Source organism: Glycine soja, chromosome 6 (assembly GCF_004193775.1).
Source record: "Glycine soja cultivar W05 chromosome 6, ASM419377v2, whole genome shotgun sequence".
NCBI lineage: Eukaryota > Viridiplantae > Streptophyta > Magnoliopsida > Fabales > Fabaceae > Glycine > Glycine soja.
In genome coordinates, this window is record NC_041007.1 from 19,254,675 (window position 1) to 19,276,723 (window position 22,049).

General features: G+C 32.7%; 1 protein-coding gene across 2 annotated transcripts; it reads right to left on the reverse strand.

Moving 5' to 3' along the window:
• Positions 1 to 54: 54 nt before the first annotated feature.
• Positions 55 to 9,710, reverse strand: LOC114416633 (tip elongation aberrant protein 1-like). 2 transcript variants are annotated; one of them, XM_028381579.1, is made up of 12 exons: positions 9,623 to 9,710; positions 9,227 to 9,465; positions 8,438 to 8,587; positions 8,086 to 8,253; positions 7,756 to 7,908; positions 7,492 to 7,644; positions 7,162 to 7,326; positions 6,861 to 7,031; positions 6,232 to 6,415; positions 5,956 to 6,160; positions 4,602 to 4,869; positions 55 to 406 (listed from the first exon to the last, which is right to left on the reverse strand). In XM_028381579.1, exons 2-12 carry the CDS (start codon positions 9,384 to 9,386, stop codon positions 342 to 344), a joined length of 1,842 nt encoding a protein of 613 aa, XP_028237380.1. In that variant the 5' UTR covers positions 9,387 to 9,465; positions 9,623 to 9,710; the 3' UTR covers positions 55 to 341. The 2 variants fall into 2 exon arrangements, with proteins under 2 accessions (XP_028237380.1, XP_028237381.1); XM_028381580.1 differs by lacking the exons at positions 9,227 to 9,465; positions 9,623 to 9,710 and adding an exon at positions 9,072 to 9,209.
• Between the last annotated feature and the right edge of the window lie 12,339 nt (positions 9,711 to 22,049).

Here is a 22,049-nt window from a genome sequence, read left to right on the forward strand (position 1 = left end):
ACATCATCATCTCCCACCTCACTAGGTAGTGATGCCCACAAAACAAGGAAAAAATAAATAAAAAGTTGGCAACTACAGTCAACCTCTTAACAAAATCTTTTTTTTCCTTGCAAAGACAAGTTTAATGTCGGAAAAACTCATTAGTTTCAGTCTTTCAGACAAAAAATTCTAATACTACCCCTACACCTAAGGTAATAATGGTTTTTCTCAACAAATTTAAGATCAATGCCTGTCTAGGTAACAATATACGTATATCCCACCAGTTAGCACTTTTGTTTGTAGTAAACTGTTTACGAGCATCTGTTGTCACCTTCAGAAGAGGAATGCACAACCGCTTGAATTCAAGTTAATTTTGCTTGTTCATTGTGTCCTTCTGTCCTTGGAGTTGTGCAATCCCCTGTTACACCTGTATTCAAGGCAACAATAAGATTATTGGGGGGACCAAGGATGCATTTCATATAACAAGAAATGTACTCAAAACTCGCAATATTTTATTCAATAAATTTTTCAATTGCTATTATGAAATGAAAACTACCCCTTTTAGCACTAATTGTCCGAAAATCTTAATTCAAAAACCAAGTCATGTTAGATATATCTCTCTACAACTCAACATGAGCTTAAATGTGGTCTGCTGTAAGTAAACAACACAGTGCCGCATCATTGTGGTAATTAAGATTTTTCACTTCCAGTGAATATTTTAAGTGCTTTATAAATAAGTAGTAGCATCATATGGTTCTTAAACTGATAAATTTCATAATATATTAGTAGATTAAAAATCAAATCATGATTATTTTGATTAAAAAAATTATATTCTAATTAACTGCATGTTCAACATCTATTCTGACAATAGCATGTTTTCAGGGAAATAGATGGGTTTCTTCAAACAAAGGAAAATTTACTCCAGATTTTCAAGTTTTCAGCAATACACGAGTTCATATAACATCACAAAGACATCTGTTGGACGAAAAAGGTGGTTGGATGACACCCTTTGTACCGTCCAATCCAGTCCTCTAAAATGTAACTTAGTCTTCTGTATGATCGTCCAATCATGCTACAGGAGGAGCGTCCAGTCCTCTTAGTTGTTAGATGGTTCAGATAACAAGTTCTGATTTGTAACAGTTTTTTGTCATTCCTTGTTCCTATATACAAGGGAGTTAGTTATAAGGGTTGAGCAGACTCTGAGAGAGTGAGTTTCTGAACCCATTAATTGTATTAAGTTTTTCGTGAATAATAACAACATACTCTTTATGTGTTACTCTCTTCTTCTTCTTCTCTGATAGTCTTCTTCCCTATTCTGAACTTACTCAGTCTTACACACGAACTGGTATTTAGAGCATCGATTCAGATCATTTCTGCATCTATTCGTGGTGGGTATCAATGATCAACCATTTTGCTTTTCTTTTTGTTCGGGGTGGGTCTTCAAGATTTGTTCAAGAAACTGGTCAACACAATCAAGATTGACAAATTTACAGGAAAGAACTTCAACCTCTGGCACATCAAGATGCATTCCTTGTTGAAAGAACAAGGAATTTGGGCACCTCTCTCTGGCCTACCGTCAAAGATTGATAAATCTGTGCTAAGCTCATTCGATAATTCTCTTGTTTCTATTGATGAAGTTCTTTATGAAGTTTCTGAAGAACAAACTACATATGAGTTGACTCAAGCTAGCGAAACTCTTCATTACGAAATTAATATGCTACAAGTTGCTGTAGAAACAATGTCTATTTGCCCTCTAAATGAAAGGAGTGTCTCTAAAAGAGCACTTGGGCAAGTTAAACTCCTTATGGAGCTTTATGACATTGATGTCAAAATAGAAGATAAAGATCTTGCAATGATTTTGTTAGCCTCTTTCCCTCGTTTATATGAGAATTTTATGAGTTCTTTATGTGTTGGAAAAGACTCAATTACACTTGAAGCAAGTTCAGTCTTTATTCGAGAGAGCTTCGACTCAAAGCATCTGGAAATAGTGATGAAGCTGCTGCATCTAGATTATCAATGAACAACACTGCTAAAGGGGAAAAAAAGAAGAAAGACAAAGGAAACAAGAAGGGCATGATTTATCCAAAGGATATCTGTAATTACTGCAAAGAACCTAGTCATTGGAAGAAAGATTGTCCCAAGAAAACAAAGAAAGAATATGTTGCAACCATTGTTCAAAATGATTCCTCATCAGAAAACGATTTGGTACTCTTTGTTGTTGATCAACAACAACATTCTGAACAATGGATAATGGACTTAGGTTGGTCTTATTATATGTGTCCACACAGAAACTGGTTCGTGACATATGAGAAGAAATTTGCTGGTAATGTCTTGATGGGTAACAGTGCCCCTTGTAAAACAGTTGAGATAGGTTCTATACAAATCAGAAAGCATGATGAAATCGTTAGAACTTTAACCAATGTTCATCATGCTTCAGAGCTTAAGAAAAATCTAGTCTTTGTGGGTGTCATAGATTCAAAAGGTTTTACTTATTGTGCTGAAGGTGGAATTATGCAAATAAAAGGGAAAGGAAAGTCTGCTGTAATGCAGGAAACCAAGCAAGTAAATCTATATATCCTATTATCCTTAAAGGGTCCATTGTGACAGGTTCAACCTCAACTGTTTCACAAGTTGGAAGTCATGCGTCTAATGATAATTCTTTGTGGCACATGTTGCTTCGTCACATGAGTGAAAAAAGAATGAAAATTCTGAGCAAGCAAGACTTAATTGGAAACCACATGATGAAACCTCTTCAGTTTTGTGAGCACTGCGTCTATGGAAAGCGGCATAGGACAAAATTTTCAAAGGCAATGCACACTATAAAGGCCGCAATGGACTGCATTCACTCTTACTACCAGGGGCCTTCAAGAGTTTCATCCCTAAGAGGAGCAAAGTACTTCCTCTTTGTCATTGATGATTACTCAAGGATGACATGGATATTCACGATGAAGCAGAAATCAGAAGCCTTCAAATTCTTCAAGCATTGGACAATTCTCATGCAGAATTAAACAGGAAAGAAAGTAAAGCATCTTAGGACTGACAATGGTTTGGAATTCTATTATGAAGAATTTAGTGAATTCTGTAAAGATGAAAGCATTGTTAAACAACATACTATTCGATATACTCCTCAACAAAATGGAGTAGCTGAAATAATGAATATGACCTTATTGGAAAGGGCCAAATGCATGCTATCTAATTCAGGGTTGAATAGAAATTTTTGGGTTGAGGTAGTCAACACAACATGCTACTTAGTAAATTGCTCCCCCTCCACTACCATACATTTCAAGATCCCTATTGAGGTATGGTCTGACAAACTTGTTGATTACTCAATGTTGAGAGTGTTTGGATGTCCAACATACTATCATGTAAATGAAGGCAAACTTGAGCCAAGAGCTAAGAAGGGTGACTTTGTAGGGTATGTAAATGGAGTAAAAGAATTCAAAATTTGGTCTTCATCGGAAAGAAAGGTCATTCTATGTAGAGATGTCACATTTGATGAACTCTTTGTATTACATTCTAAGTCTGTAGAAGATTCAAACAAAGAAAAGGATGTCACTAAGCAGCAGGTGGAGTTTGAGAGCTCCACAATCAGAAATTTTAGTGATCAAGAGCACACTGAAGCGTCTGATGATATTGAACAGAATCATCAGACGCAACCCCAACAATATCACTCAAAACCAGTTGAGGAGTCTAACCAAACGAATCAGAACCTTCAAAAGCAACCTAACTGCCTAAGACTAGAGCACCCCGGAAGTCTCAAAGGCAAATTAAAGCACCTGAAAGATATGATTTTGATGATATCATATCCTATGCCCTTCAGGTAACAAAAGAAGTTGATTTATTTGAACCAACCACCTATCATGAAGCAATCACTTGCGCTGAATCTGATAAGTGAGTGATGGCTATGAATGAGGAGATGAAATCCCTTCAGAAAAATCAGACTTGGGATTCAGTTGAGTTACCTGAAGGCAAAAAAGTTGTTGGATGCAAATGGATCTTCAAGAAGAAGTCTAGTTTGTCAAGCACTGAAGTCATCAAGTATAAAATAACTAAAGGCTATAGTCAGAAAGAAGGCGTGGACTACAAAGATATTTTCTCTCCAATTGTAAGACACACATCCATTCGTGTTTTACTTGCTCTTGTAGCAACTTTTGACATGGAACTAGAGCAACTTGATGTGAAAACAACTTTTCTCCATGGAAAGTCAGAGGAAGATATTCTTATGAAACAACCAAAAGGTTTTGAGGTGCAAGGAAAAAAAGATTGTTTGTAGGTTGAAAAGGTTTCTCTAAGGGCTAAATCAATTCTCTTAAAATGTGGGTTTGGATCTCACAAAAAACTAAAGCATATTAGGCCAGAGGTTCTTTTTTCTTTCTTTTTTTCTTTAGTAGTGGGAGGGAGATAGAATTCTGAACTCAGTTACGTTTTACCAATAAAAAAATAAAAAAACAAAACAAAGCAACTTATCAGTTGATTTATTCAGTTTTAACCGTCTAAAAAATCACAGCTGGAAATGTTGCAATATGCTAAATGAAAAGGAAATGCCATTTTATGCCAAGACATGCAAAAGACAAAATCAGTCAAGCCAAAGAATCTTCACTAACTGTTCCATGGTTTCATACCTTCATTTGGCAGACACACAATAATCTCAGCTGCTGCAGGTTTCAGGACATCAGCATTACAGTTTGGTGCATCACTCATTTGAGTTGGAATTTCATAGTTGGAAACTGGCACATTTATTTGAACACCAATTTGAATTTCACCTTTGGAACTTGTCACATCATTGGATCCATCGTTTTTCAAGCTCTCAATTAAGGATTTTGGTGTGTCATTTTTTTCATCACCATTTCGATTCAAAGAAACAGCTTCTGGTTCTGGGTTGACAGAAACCTGCACGATAGTCATGGATATGTAAGAAAGAAACCTTAAAAAACACTTGCAACGCATTCCCAGAGATAATCTTTATTGGCTCATTATTATATTTGGGATCACCAGACACCAACTAGGACTCAATAACTCAAACTTGGGATTAGATTCATGCAAAGCAACTGGAGGTGATCTTTTATTCACTCCCACCATCTAGAGCCATTGAAATATTCCCTTATATGGAGAATGTTATCTTGTGAGATCACAGTATAAAATTGAACATAATTTAACCTCCGGAAACAAAGGAAAAACCTTAGTACAAATATCCTACAAAGGTATCAAACAAATTAGATCCTGACCAAATATATTTCAAAGGAGAAACGCTTGAGGTAAGGTTGTTGAAACAATACATTAGTGAAAATAAAGAAATATTACAGAAGAAAACCCCTATAATCCAAGAGATAAGCTCCTCACACAATCTCTAGTCCTTACTAACTCTAGTTCTTACTAATAGAAACTTCCCCTGACTGATAGCCCCCACTCATTCTTTATCCTACATGTATTTGCCCCTAATTCAGTAACTGTCTCAATACTCAGCACCCTCATTTTTTTCTTTTCCTATCTTGCCTCTCCTCTCATACATGCGCCAGATTTTGGGCCCACTTGTATTTTTCTGAGTCCTTTTTTTTTATTGTGTATCCTATCACATAACATATATGAAATGAAAAATCAATATTTATAAGAAACAGAACAACATTTTCCAAAGCATAACTTAGTGGCATTCCAAAGCTTTTCTTGCACTGTACCTATGGAATTTTTATTCACCAATTGAAATTTATTTCAACCTTGCAGCAGTTCCAGCAATATCAAATAAAACACAACCTCTAACCATGTAAAAGATCATATTTATAACCACCTTCCTTCCAATAACAAAACTCAATTGGAACCTTTTGTTATCGATTTAATTTCTTTTACACTAAAACAATCAATTGTAAATTTTAAACTAATCCCCGTTGATGCCTCTAGATAAAATTTTAGAGCCACCAATCAGGCCTGTGTCTAGAACTCTTATTTAACAGAAGTAGAATAAAAATAAAAATACTAATTGACCTTAAAGGACTCAGCAACAGTTGTCGGGTTACTTGATACAACAATAGTATCAGCATCCTTATGGCATTCATGAGATTCTGAACTCTCTCCCCGTAATTCCCGTTTATCTTGCATTCTGTCCTGCCCGAGCACTTTATAAGCTGTTACATTTTGTGAATGTATACCATTTGAAGCAGGACTTAAAATTTCACTGACAGGCCTTTTCCTGTTTTCAGAATCAAGCATTATTGGAGATTCATGGTAGTAAAACATTGCAAAGAGAAAGAGAAGACATACCTACTGGAAGTATTAGGAACTGGAATAAGAGTGTTAGGCTGGTTTTTAAACAGAACTCCATGAAGAGGCTTTCCATCAATAACGGTTTCAATAGTATATCCTGCTGAGTTTTTTTCCTTAACTTGGGCTTGAAACATTTTCTTTCCAGGAAGCAGGGACTGATTTACTGGGATATTTAGTCTGCCTGTAATCATGATGCAGCATATTTAAATTCCCACTATGAATGTAAATAACCAAATACCATTTTCCATTCTTTGATCCTCCAGGCTCATAAATGGTCTACATTTTTATAAAACATTAGAAAATATCAACTTGCCACAACCATGGTACCTGTCTCAATAAACATAAACAAGTAGGAAGAACAGGTTCCAACACTAATGTGAGTACAGCTAAGAGCACTAATTCTCAAATCTCACTACCTTGACATTATCTACTCAAATGGCCAAAATCTTTAAGACCAAGAAAATGCATTACCACAAGAGAGCATGTAATATAAGCTGTGATATACATTTGACGGACTTCCTAAATCCAATATACCAAGTATGACAGGAAAAAACATATCACTTCAAGGAAAAATAATTTTTTTTTATTGTATTCCTCAGAAAGTTAATATATAAGCAAGTTCTCACTTGGTTGGCTACAGTTCAAGATTTCCATAGGCTGGTTACTGGCAGCACCCACTCCATATCCACACATAACTGGGTTTCGGACAAGATTGGGATTTTGTTCTAGACATTTCCGCTTCAATTGCTTCTTTAAGGATAACTTCTCTGGTCGCTGTTCATTTTCCCGTGCAATCCCTAATTGTCAGAAATATATTGAAAACACAATTCTGTCACATACTTCATAATCTGCAGAAATACTAGAATCAAAATGTTCCTCAGTAAATTTAATAACAGGAAGAAAAAAAAAAGAGACAATTTGCTGAACCTGTGTATAGGTAATACATATCATCCAGGGCCTCCAGATTTCTATTACAACCACCAACAAACACAAGAACACCACTCATATATGGGTCTAAACAGTCACCAGCTACAGAAAATCTAGCAGAAGGACCATTAGGTGTAGTTGCCACCTTCGTCCACACACAAGTCTCTGTTTGCAATCAGAAATGAAAAATTGCATAAAGGACACAGATTTAAAACATGAAAAACAAACAAATAAATAATAAATAATTTACTAAAAACTAGTAATGAAAAGGTTTGAGCTCCTATTTCTGTGTTAATCATACTTATACGCTAGCATCTATATCAAACATACCAATGTTGAGCATATACAGGTCGTTGTATAGGTTGTGAGCATCCGTAAAGCCCCCAAAAACAAACAAGTTCATGCCAAAAGAAACTGTAGAATGACCAGCTCGAGGTGGCAACAATTGGCCTGACGTACACAGTTTACTCCAGATTAGAGTATCTGCATTTACAAAAGTTGCAGAGTAAATTATACTATGATAAATGTCCCCTTTTTTTGCACTAATAAGCATATCATAAATATAACACTTATAGAATAGGATGCTACAAATACCAGTATCTAGGATGTGGACATCAGACAGATAAGAATCATTTTCATCTTCACCACCTATCACAATAATTTTGTTTCTCCAAGATGAGCAAGTATGGCCATCACGAGGAGATGGAGGAGTGCCTGATGTTGTAGCACGGTTCCAAACGAACAATTCTACAAGTGAAAAGATGAAAAGGAATTATAAGCATATTTCTCATCTCATCCATTAATAAAAAACTGCAAACTACTAATGCAAATGTAATTGTATAGAAGAGAGTAAACAGAAGACCAACAAAATTGCAAAGTGAATTAGCTAAATGAATAAATGGTAGTGAAACAAAGAAAAGTCACCTGTATTCAATATGTAAAGGTCATTGTAGTACACCTCATTAATATTATCAGCAGATTTCCCACAACCACCAAACACAAATAGTCGTTTGCCAACAAGTGCTGCATCATGGCCCTCTCGTGCATCCGGTGCCTCCCCTCTCACAGTTGGAAAAACCCATGTATTTGAAGCTAAAATAGTTTATCAACAGTGACTACCATGAAGTAAAACAATTACTGTACACTACAGGGTGTACATAAGTAGTAGATCATCCAAAACTCATTTTTCTTTTTATCTGTATTCTGTAGGAATCAAAGACAACTATCACAGGGTTTACAAATTACAACATGTGTAAGAATTAGAATAATGACTCACAAGTATCTAGTATCTGCAAATCATTCAGTAGCTTGGTCCCATCAGTACCCCCAAACACAAACAGATTATCACCAATAACGGTGCAACTATGGCTGTCTCTAGGAGTAGGTGGGGGCCCCTTAATTGCTGGTTCACTCCAACTCTGCTTCACTGCAAATTAGCAAGCATGAATCATAAAATAGCTGCACATTAACTTGCTAGAGACAGTAACAGAATAAATGCATAGAAACACTTCCAAAAAAAAATAAAAATGTAACCCCACAAAGCATAGAAAAATAAATTAGTACACCATTCAAGTTACCAAAATCCTCTTTTCCAATTAGGGGGTCTAGTCTAGCTCAGTCTTCGATTTATACCTAAAAAATAAAAATCCACAATCCCAAACCGAGTCGGCCTAGTGATGGCATGAAATTCTAGGTTAAAATCTTGGTGCCGTTATTGTACAAAAAAAAAAAACCTCATTACCAAATCCTCAAAACAAATTAAAAACAAATAAGATAACGGATTTCCCAATGGTACACGTATCTGATCATTAAGATTCAACAAGAAATATAACAAAATAGCAAAGATGAAAAAAGTGAACAAATAAAAAAAAATAGCAAAAAGCACAGTGCTTGATAGGAACCCCACCCACCCATAACACCACACCATGCATCGTGCCCAGTAAGAAGCAGAAAATGACAATGCGATCAAATTTAATAAATCATAAAAAATAAAAAAACAAGATTTCAAAAAACAAGAAGAAGAAAAGTATTCCCATTAACAAAAGAGAAAGTGGAAGTTACGAACGAGTATCGAAGACGTGAACTTTGTTGGTCTGACAGTTAAATTTGCCGTAACCGCCGAAGAGATAAAGAAGTCTGCCATCTTTAACGGCGTTACAAGTGTGGCCCCACCTCTTCCCTGGTCCTTCTTCTCTTCCTATTCCCTCCACCTTTTCCCACCTCATTCTCTCTTGTCTTCAAAATCTTTAAACAAAACAAAAAAAATGAACCAAACTTTTCCCTCTCTTTCTTCAAGTTTTAATCCTGCACAAGAGAAAAAGTGTGTGAATATCAAAGAAACAGAAAACAAAAAAAAAAGAATAAAATATAATGTGTATCACTAATATTACTGTCACTACAAGAAGAAAAATAATGAAATAAAATAAAATAAAAAAGTGAAAATGGGATACAGAACACAAACCAAGGAGAAGAGACTGAAGAGTGAGTCCTCCTGAATCTGATTCTGATTAGTGGCCGGAGAGAGAAGGAAGAAGAGATTGTAATTTTCTTGTTACTGTATTATTATTTTCTTTAATCTTACTTATTTTTATAGGTTGTGTATCCCTTAATATTTCTTAATTTAATAATTGTAAATTATGTTTCTATACAAATATATTTTTTATCATTAAATGATTTTTCTAAAATTAGTGCAGGTAAATGTATCAAATAAAAAAAAATAATATTTGTAGTGCTTTGAAACGCTTGGATGCTTATGAATTGATGTATTTTTGTTTGACAAATTTTAAGATAAATATTATCTAGTGTCTTAATTAAAAATTTTAAAATTAATTTTTTTATTAAAGCAAATAAAATTATATTATTTATGATAATTTTTGTAATTTTTTATAATTTTTAAAAATATTTTTTTTCTTGATCAATATCCTTAAATTATATGTAACTTATTTTTTTTAATGTTTTAATGAGATTAATTCATTTTGAGATTGCATTTATTAAGTCTTTGATTTTTACACTTTTCCATAAGACAGTGGGCAATGTTTTATTACGGTTGAGTTATTCCACTGTATGCCTTTATATAATAAATAAATCAAAATAATAAATAAAAACATTCATTGTATTGTCTTTATGTAATAAATAAATAAATTTATCATATCTAAGATGATATTTATTTTCCTCTAAAAAAATTATATTTATTTCTTTTTTAAAGGAAAGTTACTAAATCTTTTATATAAGTTAGGTGTATTTTAAGAAATTTTGCTTCAACTACTTTATATAACTATGATTATAAAAAAAACTACTAAATGTAATATTTAAAGAAATCATTCAAGATTTTAGTCATAATTTATATTTTTTTTCTGGAGTACTCATAACTTATCCAATGATGTTGGATAAAACAGAGAGATAAAATTGCTCATTTATTCAAAATTTGTATAAAAAGAACTTTATTTAAAAAAAAAATGAGTTGTTAGGTGAAAAAACTAAAACAACTTATTTCAACTTATCTATAATCTCTTTTTAAAAAAACAAAACTTATCTTTAATTTATAATTTATATATTTGTGAGTTTTCAAATATTTTTCAATTATATTTTATGTTTGTGCATGTACGTGCAACGCACATATGTGTGTAATATTTTCCTTATATAAATTTACTATTTATCATTTTTCTAGAGTGCACGTGCATCATGATTAAAGAATTAAAAGTTAAAAAATTAATTAAAAATTATAATAATTAATGATATTAATATATTTAATCAAGATTTTTAATTTTTACTTATTTGTTTCTTATTCATTAGGACAATAAATAGAGAGAAAAAAATTTTTAAAAATTAAGACATTTTCAAATGTTTATCTACATAAGCAGATTTTTTTTTTAATGTTTGGATTAATTTAATTGAAAAAAGAGTACTTTATCTTAAACTTTACCTCTTTTGTTAATAGTGTATTGTAGTTTCATCCTAATTGGTCTTAAACTTTTTTTTTCTTTGCAAATGAATATAATCTTTAATTTTGTCTCAATTAATCCTTAACAATTATCTCTTTTACAAATAAACATCTTAATTTTAATTTTATCTCATTTTTAAGACAAATCTAAATATCATTGAATATGTGTAACCAACTCAACACAAGTTGTGTCAAAATCCTTGTGATAAAAAAATATGCACAAAGAGATTTACATCTCACAATGCCAAATAGGCATTAATTATTAATTATTAATACATTTGATTTTTATTCTTAATAAAAAAATTCTAATTATTTATTTATTTCTTATAAAATATGTCTAGGATAATAGATAGAAAAATCATTCTAAAATTAAGTGATATTTTGAAATGGTTAAATTAGGAATTTTTTAATATTTGGGTGAATTTAATTTATTTTGAGATGTGCATTTAGTGTAATTAAGTTTTTTGTATAAAAAAAAACTTGCATGCATTAATTGAAGTTAAGAGAAATATTTTTTTTCCCTAAAGGTATGTATCTCCGTAGCCGAAAGTCATAAAATATCAATTAATGAGAAACTTTCGTTCCTACATGGATTGTTATATTCATATAATTTGAACTCCTCACATATGCTTAAAGAAGTCAGACTATTTGTCATTTGTGTCACGCCTTGTGGATGTTGTAAATAGAAATATTAATCAAATATTTTTCAAGACCTTATTTTATTATCTATTGAAATATATGTAAGATTGATAATCAAAGCTTCATATCATACTCCATATTTAATTAGTATCATTTTTTATTAAATGATTTTTTTTATAAATTATATTAATAATAAAAAAATATTTTTGACAGTAATATAAAATATATATATTTAAAAGAATAAAATCTAACTTTTTCACCCATATAAAGAGATTTCATATTAGGATTTTTTTGGCGCTAAATTTTTCCTTATATCTCTTCTTTTTTGGTATTCAATAATAGGATTATTAAATCTAATACAATAATTTATTTTTGAAATTACGTTAATACCCTACTAGAAAATAGGCCATTAACATCGATTCTAGAGAACATTTAACATCAACTTTGAATTGATGTTGAGACGGACATCATTAAAAGTGAGTTATTTTTTACATTGGTTATAAAATCGATGTTGGAAACCATAATCTACATCAATTTTGACCAAAATCGAGATGTTACATAGCAGAATACAACATCGATTTTGACATAACCAGTGCTGTTTTTGCAAAAAAAAAATGTTGTATATTTGTTAAATGAAATCAAACATGCAAATTAAAATCAGAATCAATCTTGACACTAAAAATATATATACATAAATTTATATTCAAATTATTATCAAATAAATATTATTAAATAAGTAAACACTTAAAGTACATCAAACCATCTCAATACATAAATATCATCTATAAGCTATGCTAAACATGAGTCTAACAATTCTAAAATTCGTTAAATACTCAATGCTTCAGTTTTAACTCTTAGTAAACATTTTTCCCATTTAATGTGAATTGTCTTTATTCTCAATGGTTCCAATGCTGTTAGATGAGTAAAATTCTCCATCATATAATAAAAGATAACTTAATCAGTGTAAGTAATAACAACTATAATAAATGAAATTTGTTATGAAATAAATAATTACCATTTTCCAATTACCCTTAAAAGTTCTTAGGAATATGGTTGACATCTAATGCATGACGTAATAGTCACACTCAATTCTTTCTCTTTGCTTATTACACTAAATTCAATAAGAAGTTCAAATTTATCCCCAAATTAGTGTACAAAGTAATAAAATATCATTTTGAAGAAATCAAACATTGTTTAAATTACAAACTTTAAATGGAATCCATTTAGCATTTGCCTTGGATTTACTTTCGTGTTTATCATTGAATTTCTTCAAAGCACTGGTTAAGAGAAACATACATGTATATTGTACAATTAAAATATTTGTATAATACCAAGGATAAAGTAAATGTGTTACAAATTAAAACTCACATGTTAACTATTCCTTTGATATAGTTGTCAGGCTTATTGTGCAAGGAATAGAACCAAGCGACAACATTGTCCTTAGGACATATAATCAACAGTTGTCAATGTACATTGCATTAGAGAACATTAAGTTATTATAATACATATATTATTTAAATGTATTTGTTCAGTTTTACTTACCCATTCAAAAAGACTCCTAGGTAGACATTTCTCTTTGAATTTTGCATCCATTTTTTAATATAATCCTCATATTCAAACTGTGATTGTCTTGATTTCTGTATGGGCTATGACTCAAGGAATCCATACATAGAACCATTCCCTGATCACATACTTAACTCATTCATAAGCCTATTTTTGTTAAAATGATGTAAATTATTAATCAATTTACAATTAATTATAATTAAAATGTACATACATAATCCACAATTGTATAACAACGATGTTTAGATATTAACCACTGTGTGCTATTTCCCCAAGATCTTCATGCTTTATATACAAAGGGAATATTATCATTGTGCACCCCAAACATAGTTGCATCTCACGACACCTGCATAGGCTTGAGGAAAAGTTGCGGGATCATCAAAGTCATCTAGTAGATGGGATAATCATCAGGTTTCGCCCTATCAACAAGCTTTTTCGGTCCCTTCGATACCTGTTTATCCTACACAGTTAATAAACATAAGTTAATAATAGTCAAGACTTTATTTTGGTCAAGTCTTTTTTTAATAATAATAAACACAACAAAAAAGAAAATACATGTTCAACACCCACCTTCACCATATCATTGGTCAAAGGCATGTGGTGTACAATTGATGACCCCTCATAAACTCTCCCAAGGACAATCAAACGAGGAGGACTATCATCAACATACAACCCGCACTTATCTAAGATATCAGTGTCAGGGTCCTATCTTGAGGGATCAACACAACTTCCCTTTTTGCTCACACAGGCACCAGAAGACGCTACATTTGGCTCAACTGGATGTGGTTGCTGGGATTGCATCTAGCTGAACGACAACATTAGTTGTTTTGTCACTTTTTCAATGATCGACTATTCTAACTCGTCTCGAATATTCTATGTCAACTCCTCTTTAAGATTTTGTTTTAGTTGATCTAGCTCTTATAGGCTTATCGATGTAGATGTGTGGGAGCTTTGTGATGGTGGTCCAAAGTATTGTTTGATGGTGACACAAACTCCAGCAACACGGACACATCCAGGGTGCTCTGGTCACCCAGTGGTAGTAGTCAGTACATCCTGATGTCCATGGGCAACAAAGCTACCCTATGCGGACTGTTCTTCCAGGGAATCCTGCAACCAACAAAATATGGAATTGTTTATGGACTATTGTTTTTATTATATATAGTTACATTTGAAACTAAAATTTTGCTTACAATCTTATCAGTAATTTAACGTACTACCTCAAATGTCATCTGGCCCAATTGCTACATCAACTTGCTCAATTTGGGACCCCTTTTACATGTCTCTCAATTCACCATGCCATATCTATGTTGTATAATTCTTTTCAATCTCATCACAGAGAAGATGTTCTTATATGTCATCTACTACTTGTCATCTCACATTCAAACAGTTAATACAATGACACAAATATTTCTCATCCTTATATGGTCGAGTTCTTTTCAAGGAAAATTCCAAGAACTATTCAACCTCATTCTCAAACATAGGGCTCATGCGACTTACATTCATCTAACTTTGATCCATCTTTCCTCTTCTATGATACTCACAAAATTATTCCATGGATGAAGATCTCATTTTTTTTATTAAAGGCATGATCCTATCACAATCAAGAAGACATTTTTTTTATACTTGATTCATACACATAGGTTAAGTATCTTTTATTAGATTTAAGGAAATTTTGGCAGCATTTCACATTGATCTCCATGTACACAACATGAAAGCGGTTTCCATCAATTCCACCACAATCAAGTATGCACCTAGAGAACAAAGTGAAATGCACTATAATGAAATTTCATCAAATTTAAGAAAGGACACTTAACCTATAGATATGAATCTAGTATAAAAAATTACTCTTCCCAAACTGTCTAAATAGACAATTCAAGATTCAATGCAACAAAAATGAAAAATGGATAAAAGAAATATTGCAAAAACATATAGCAGATATATTAATACAAAATTATCATGTAGAGAATTTAGCCTAAACAAATAAGGTCTTATCTAGTTCTTTTATTATCCCTGTCTTTCTTTTTTTGTGTTGTTTTGTGCACTTTTTATTGCATAGATAGAGTCAAAACACACATGTTGTTTTAGCTTATTTTGTTATGAGTTCAACTAACTCATGGCATATGAGCGGATTTAAGTGATTTTTGGACCTTTGGTAGACTTGTAGTTGCATAAGCCCTTTCTTTTTTTGGTGTGTGTGTGTGTGAGAGAGAGAGAGAGAGAGATAAGGAAGAACACATAAACTAACTAGTCACTCTAATAAAACAGAATTTAGAAGCAGTTTGAAAAGAATTGGACTGATGCGTCAACCTATCCATGATCTAACTTTTGAAAATAGATCCTTAAATAACCCTTGATTTGTCTAAGTATTTAAGATTGATGCTTGATGGACCATCACAAATGATTATATATTTTTAATCTTTGATTCCAAGGAAAGAGAGCATATGACTAATATAAGCATAGCTTTAAAAATTGGCTTGGTGACTGACCCAGTCATGGAACTAGGTCAATGGTCAAACTAGTAGGTCACTAATTGATCCGCATGACCTGGTATGTAATAAAAAAATATAAAATTTGTATACTTGTCTTAAAAATATTTAAAAATAACACCACAAATTAATATAATTCCATAACATAAATAATTAGATACCAAAATGTTAAAAAACATCATTGTCCAAGTTCAAACAAACAAGTAACAAAGATTACAAACATAAATAAATAACTAAATAAGTTCAAGTTCAACATATGTTCTTAAACAAGTTCAATTTTTTTCTATGGCCAAGGGGCATAAACTAAGTCATTGTCATTTTCCCTCTAATATTAGGCCTTGAATTTTAAGTAGATGTTTCTTAGGATGTTGGTGTTTCACCAGATGTCATCTATGATACAATTAAACACTTAATAATTAACCTAAATTAGGACTGCTAATCTGCTATTAGATATGTATATAACTAATGAGCCTACAAAATAAATTCACACCATATGTATATGACTAATGAACCTACAAAAATCGAAACAAATCAATACCAAAGTACCAAATAGGCAAATACCAATGCACTAAATGTAGTCTACCGAGCACAGGGATCAATACATAAGTATCAAACTACTAGTGCAATCTAACCAATTAATATAAATTTGAAACAAATCAATACATAATTACATAGATCACTAATTAAGAAATTACTAAGAATATAATAGCATCACACGGTCATTCATACCTTGTTTGAGAATGGAAAGGTAGGGGGTAAAGGTGATTGGTGACGTTTAGTGCAGGTGAGGGCGACCTTGACGGCATCGTGCAAGGACAACCCGATGTTGATGTGGTGTGATGGTGTAGCAACAATTGCAGGGAAGACTCATTGAGGTAGAGGTAGAAGGTGAGGCCGTGAAGGCGACCTCGACGGTGTTGTGCAAGAATGACCTGACATTGGTGTGGCAAGATGACACAGCAGCAACAACAGGGGTAGAGATAGAAGGTGAGGTTGTGAGGGCAGACGACACAGACTCATTGGACTCGGAGAGACTGAGGCACCGCGAGATTGCAAGAGGAAAGAGACTCAAGAGAGGCCAACACTCAAGAGGGTTTCTAAAATGGCTTGAAACAATGTCGTTTTGAGCTATAAGGAGAAAAAAAGAAAAAAGATAAGTGAACTGGTCTGGGTCAATGGATCACCGGTTTGATCATAAACCCGACTGGGTCGCTCTAGGTGGAAATCACAATCGATTGAACGTATGACTTGACCTAGTCTAGCCACCAGGTTGTAGTCCGACCGATCGGGTCAGTTCGAGTTTTAAAACACTGAATATAAGGCTATTTGAAGGAGAAGATCCTATTTATGGATTAAAACCAAACAAATATGTATCAAGATTTTACATTTTCATCTCATTTTTTATACTATAAATTTATCATAATTCTTATCATAAAGAAATTTTAAAAAAAGTATTTATTGTGTGTTACAAAGGCACAAAATTGAACTATGTTAAAATTGATTAAGAAAAGGAGATATAAAATTTATATAACTTTTTTTTTGCAACTTATATAACACTGTCTTCTCTTTCTCTTTGTCTCTCTCTCCCTCTCTCTCTCTATATATATAATAATACTGCTATCAATATGTATTGTCTCTCTTATTTGTTGGAGAAAAAAGTTGTATAGTTTTGATGTATAAATAGGGTTTCTCTCAAGAAAACAATAACTTGTTAAATAGATGTTCAAAATTAACAAACAAATTAAAAAGGAGAAAAGAACAATTTATTCTATAACTATTTCATTTAATTGTAACATGCAGACATGGATAAATCATATATATATATATATATATATATATATATATATATATATATATATATATATATATATATATATATATATATATCGACCACCCGGTCACAATCCAATGAAAACCGCGGATGTGGCTGTTGGACCTTGGCTTACATATATAGTAGAACCCATCATGCATGCGTGGCGAATATATATAGAAGTAGTGGAACGAGAAGCTCCACAATAGCTAAAGTTTTGCCCATTACGTATGTTTATTATGTACAGGCACTTAAACAGTACTTGCAAGTGATGTTTTTAGCTAATTAAGTACCCTATAATTAGTATGTACCCAAAACCTATTTATAAAGCAGCCACACTATTTCCACAAATCAATTGGGCAGCTGGAGTTTGATGTTGATGCATTTTGTTCAGGCACCACTAGCTCTTGTTTGTCCAAATGTCTAAACTGTCCACTGCTATTGGCCGTGCCTTGAAAGATATTGTCTTTGGAAGCATCTTGACTAAGTTGTGAAGCAACAAACTTGTCAAGCACTCGCCAATTAGTTACCGGATCCACTGCTTGTTCATTGGAATTGTTAATGTTGCCATAGGTTGCCTGAAAGTTTTGCTGACCAACATTTTCTTGTTGTATGAGTAATGGGGGAAGCAGAGAAGTTGAGTGGTTTAAATGGTCTAGAACATATGCTTCCATGGGATTATTAATAGGGGTTATGGCAGAAGCAGATTGAAGCAATTTTGGGCTCTCTAGAGGTGGAAGCTGGAGGAAGTGGACAATTTATACTTGAAGATATTTACAATTTATGCATTAAAAAAGATGACAGATACACACAGATACATTTTAAAAGAGTTAAAAGTGGACATCTGCCAACAAAATATAAAAATAAAAACAATCTCTTTATTGAAAAAGTATTTGTTATATGAAAATATAATATATTTTTTTTATAAAATTGTTGTTATGTATCACTTGAATTGAAATATTGACGAAATGTCCCTTCTCCCTGTAGGACAACATGTCTCTATTAGAGCATTTATTATATCTTATATTTCTCTCTCTTTTCTTTTTTCTCTCTTAATATTAAAATTTGTTGTATGAGTTTTGTTGTATAGATAAAATTCCTCACACACACACAAAAATATAGGTAAGTTACATACATTTTTCAATGGGAAAAGATGGTCCCGAAAGGGATGGAGTAATTACAGCACATAAAAGGCAGTCACCAAATGATACTAGTGGATTTGTCTTTAAGAATTGTAACATAACTGGGACAAGAGGAAAGACTATATTTTTAATTATTGATGCAGCACTGCTCTGTTGATTATGTGATGCCTAGGGGGTTGAAGTGAACATCTATTTACTCAGCTTTTGTTTCTTGTCAAAAGAAGACATTATTAAGGAAACAAAGGAGGGTAAGAATTACTCCAGGAGCAACGAAAGGAAAAACTGAGAAATAAAATGAATAAAACCATAATCTCAAAAGCACTTTCCAATCTCTCTGTATACCTGCAATATACCCCTCTCGAAAAATACATAGGTTGGAATCCACATAGAAGTCAACAAAAATATTGCCCCGGAAAAAAAATGAAATTTTAGTTTGTCCAGATTTAAATCTTATACCATAAAATAGATTCACCCAAGAAACAATAAAATCTCAAATCCCAAATTAGCAGGTAATCTTTAAAGAACCCAAATAGCCAAGAATTTGACCTTAAAACCATTCTCTTGCCTAATAATCATCTTGTCCTCTCAAACCACTAACAATGTTTCAATCCACTATCTTCCAATCCAAATTCATCCTATAAGTTAATTTCTTGGACTAAACAAATCTACAGTGTTCTATAGTCTGATATGATTTAGATTTAAATTTTAACAATTAAATTGAAAAAAGATCTTTCATATAATTCAGCTCTTTTTAACCTATTTAAAGTGTGTTAAAGTTTCTCCTTTGTTTAACGAGAGAAGAAAAAAAAGAACCATTATCCTTCAGTTCATTGTGTATTTAGACTATCACATTTTTAAAAGCATTAGCTTATCAAGATGGGTTTAGCTTGTAGCATTTAGAGTTGTGAAACACATTGAACATCCCCTGTACCAGGGCTGGCATAATGCCTCATGCGAAACCAAAAGTATGAAAAACAGACTAAAGAAGCATTTCAGAATAGAGATAAGATAAAAGATATGACTCATGAGAATTACTTGAGTATCCCCTTTAGAGACAACTTCAAATATAACTCCAGTATAATAGTCAAGACCTCGGGCAAGACTCAAGTCAAAAACCACTTTATCAGGGCCTTTTGATTTATCCATAAGTTTAAATAAAATTTCCAGGTCATTCAATGCAGCAACGAATCCATCATCTTTTAAGAAAGTACTGCCTTCTCTAAATTTAAACAACAATGCTAGAGGAGGTCCTTTTTCTTTGACAAAAGTTTCAGTTTTGTCAGCTGTCTCAGCAGTTAATCCTTTCTCTTCCACCTATAGCATGACAATACAAAACACATAATTAAACATAACATATCACAATTACAAGGCAATAATAACTTTCCGATACTACAGTAATAAGGAAAATTATTGTCTCAAATTTTAACTGGTCATACACATAGAAAGAAACAACAATCATAAGTCTCAAAGACCTAAGGCAATGTAGTGGAATATACTTGAACAGTTCTACGAACATTTAAATCATGAAATGCAATTGCTTTTTTATTTTATGGAACATTTAAATCATGAAATGCAATTGCTTTTTTATATGTAGTTATGCACACGGGTAATCACAGATATCAATCCAAACATATTAGATGAATGACATCCGGGAATTTAGCTGCACTAGCACAAAAGCAAATACCAAATACAAACAAAATATTAAATCATGTAGCTCGGTTAATATTTATTCAACTCAGTTCCAGTACACATAAGATTGATGAGATGTAAGTAAGCTTCCAAGCAAAATAGCAAATTATTACTATAAACTAACAAATGCAAAAAAAATATTACCAGTTTTGAAAGATAAACATTCAGTATGATACCTTCAACAAGACCTTTTCTATTATTTTTAATTTTCTCAAGTCTAACATATCAAATCAGACAGGTTACCAGTAACTGAAGAATAGAAAATAGATGCAAAAAAACAAATAAAACTCCTATAATCCTATGCTAGGGAGATCTTTAAGGCCTTTTGCCAGAGTCATCATTGCCAACTCTGTCCTATCAAATGTGGTTACACCTGAGGGTTGGAGTGCTCGTACCTTTGTAGGCCAGGAGTAAGATATTTAAATTTTATATTAAACTTGAATTTATTTATTTATTTATTTTTATTTTGAATTAGGATCCTGAAAGTGTGCATAGAAGATAAACTTGAATTTGGACTTGACAGTTGGCATCCAACCAAATTAGCAAAAGAATTCCTAACTCTCACTTTAAAATAGAATTAGCCATCCCTTCCCTCTCCCTATCCAAACATTCCCTACAAGAATAAAACGTTTGCACATATTTAGCCACTATCCTTAATCCTTATAGATCCAACACATTATTAGGATCTAAGCACCAAAATAGTATATGACGTTTTAACAAAAGGGATTTAAATTTATTCAAGTGAGTTCATCTCATATCTCTGGATTTAGATGAAAGGGATTGACATTTAAGCAACATCCAGGCAATAAATTAAGCTTATTTCACTCGATTCTGGCAATTCAAATCAAACATAACTTGTAGTATTACTTTAAAGCACCTACTATATTTCACCAAAAAAAGCACCTACTATAGTCTATAGTATATCTACAGGATGATGGGAAAATTGAAGGGGATGTGAATCATCGCATTCAAGCAGGATGGATGAAATGGAGAAAAGCATCGGGGGTGTTATGTGATGCAAAGATACCGATCAAGCTAAAGGGAAAGTTTTATCGGACTGCGGTAAGACCGGCGATTTTGTACGGAACAGAATGTTGGGCGGTCAAGAGCCAACATGAGAATAAAGTAGGTGTAGCGGAGATGAGGATGTTGCGGTGGATGTGTGGTAAGACTCGACAGGATAAAATTAGAAACGAAGCTATTAGAGAGAGGGTTGGAGTAGCGCCTATTGTAGAGAAGATGGTGGAAAATAGACTTAGGTGGTTTGGGCATGTAGAGAGAAGACCGGTAGACTCTGTAGTGAGGAGAGTAGACCAGATGGAGAGAAGACAAACAATTCGAGGCAGAGGAAGACCCAAAAAGACTATAAAAGAGGTTATCAAAAAGGATCTCGAAATTAATGGTTTGGATAGAAGTATGGTACTTGATAGAACATTATGGTGGAAGTTGATCCATGTAGCCGACCCCACCTAGTGGGATAAGGCGTTGTTGTTGTTGTTGTTGCTTTGGTTATATATACTCTGCCTTTAGACACCTAAAAGGCATACATACCTATTAGTATTACATAGGAATAAGAAGCATCAGAGTGGCAACAATGTGAAGAAGAAAACCAGAGTGCC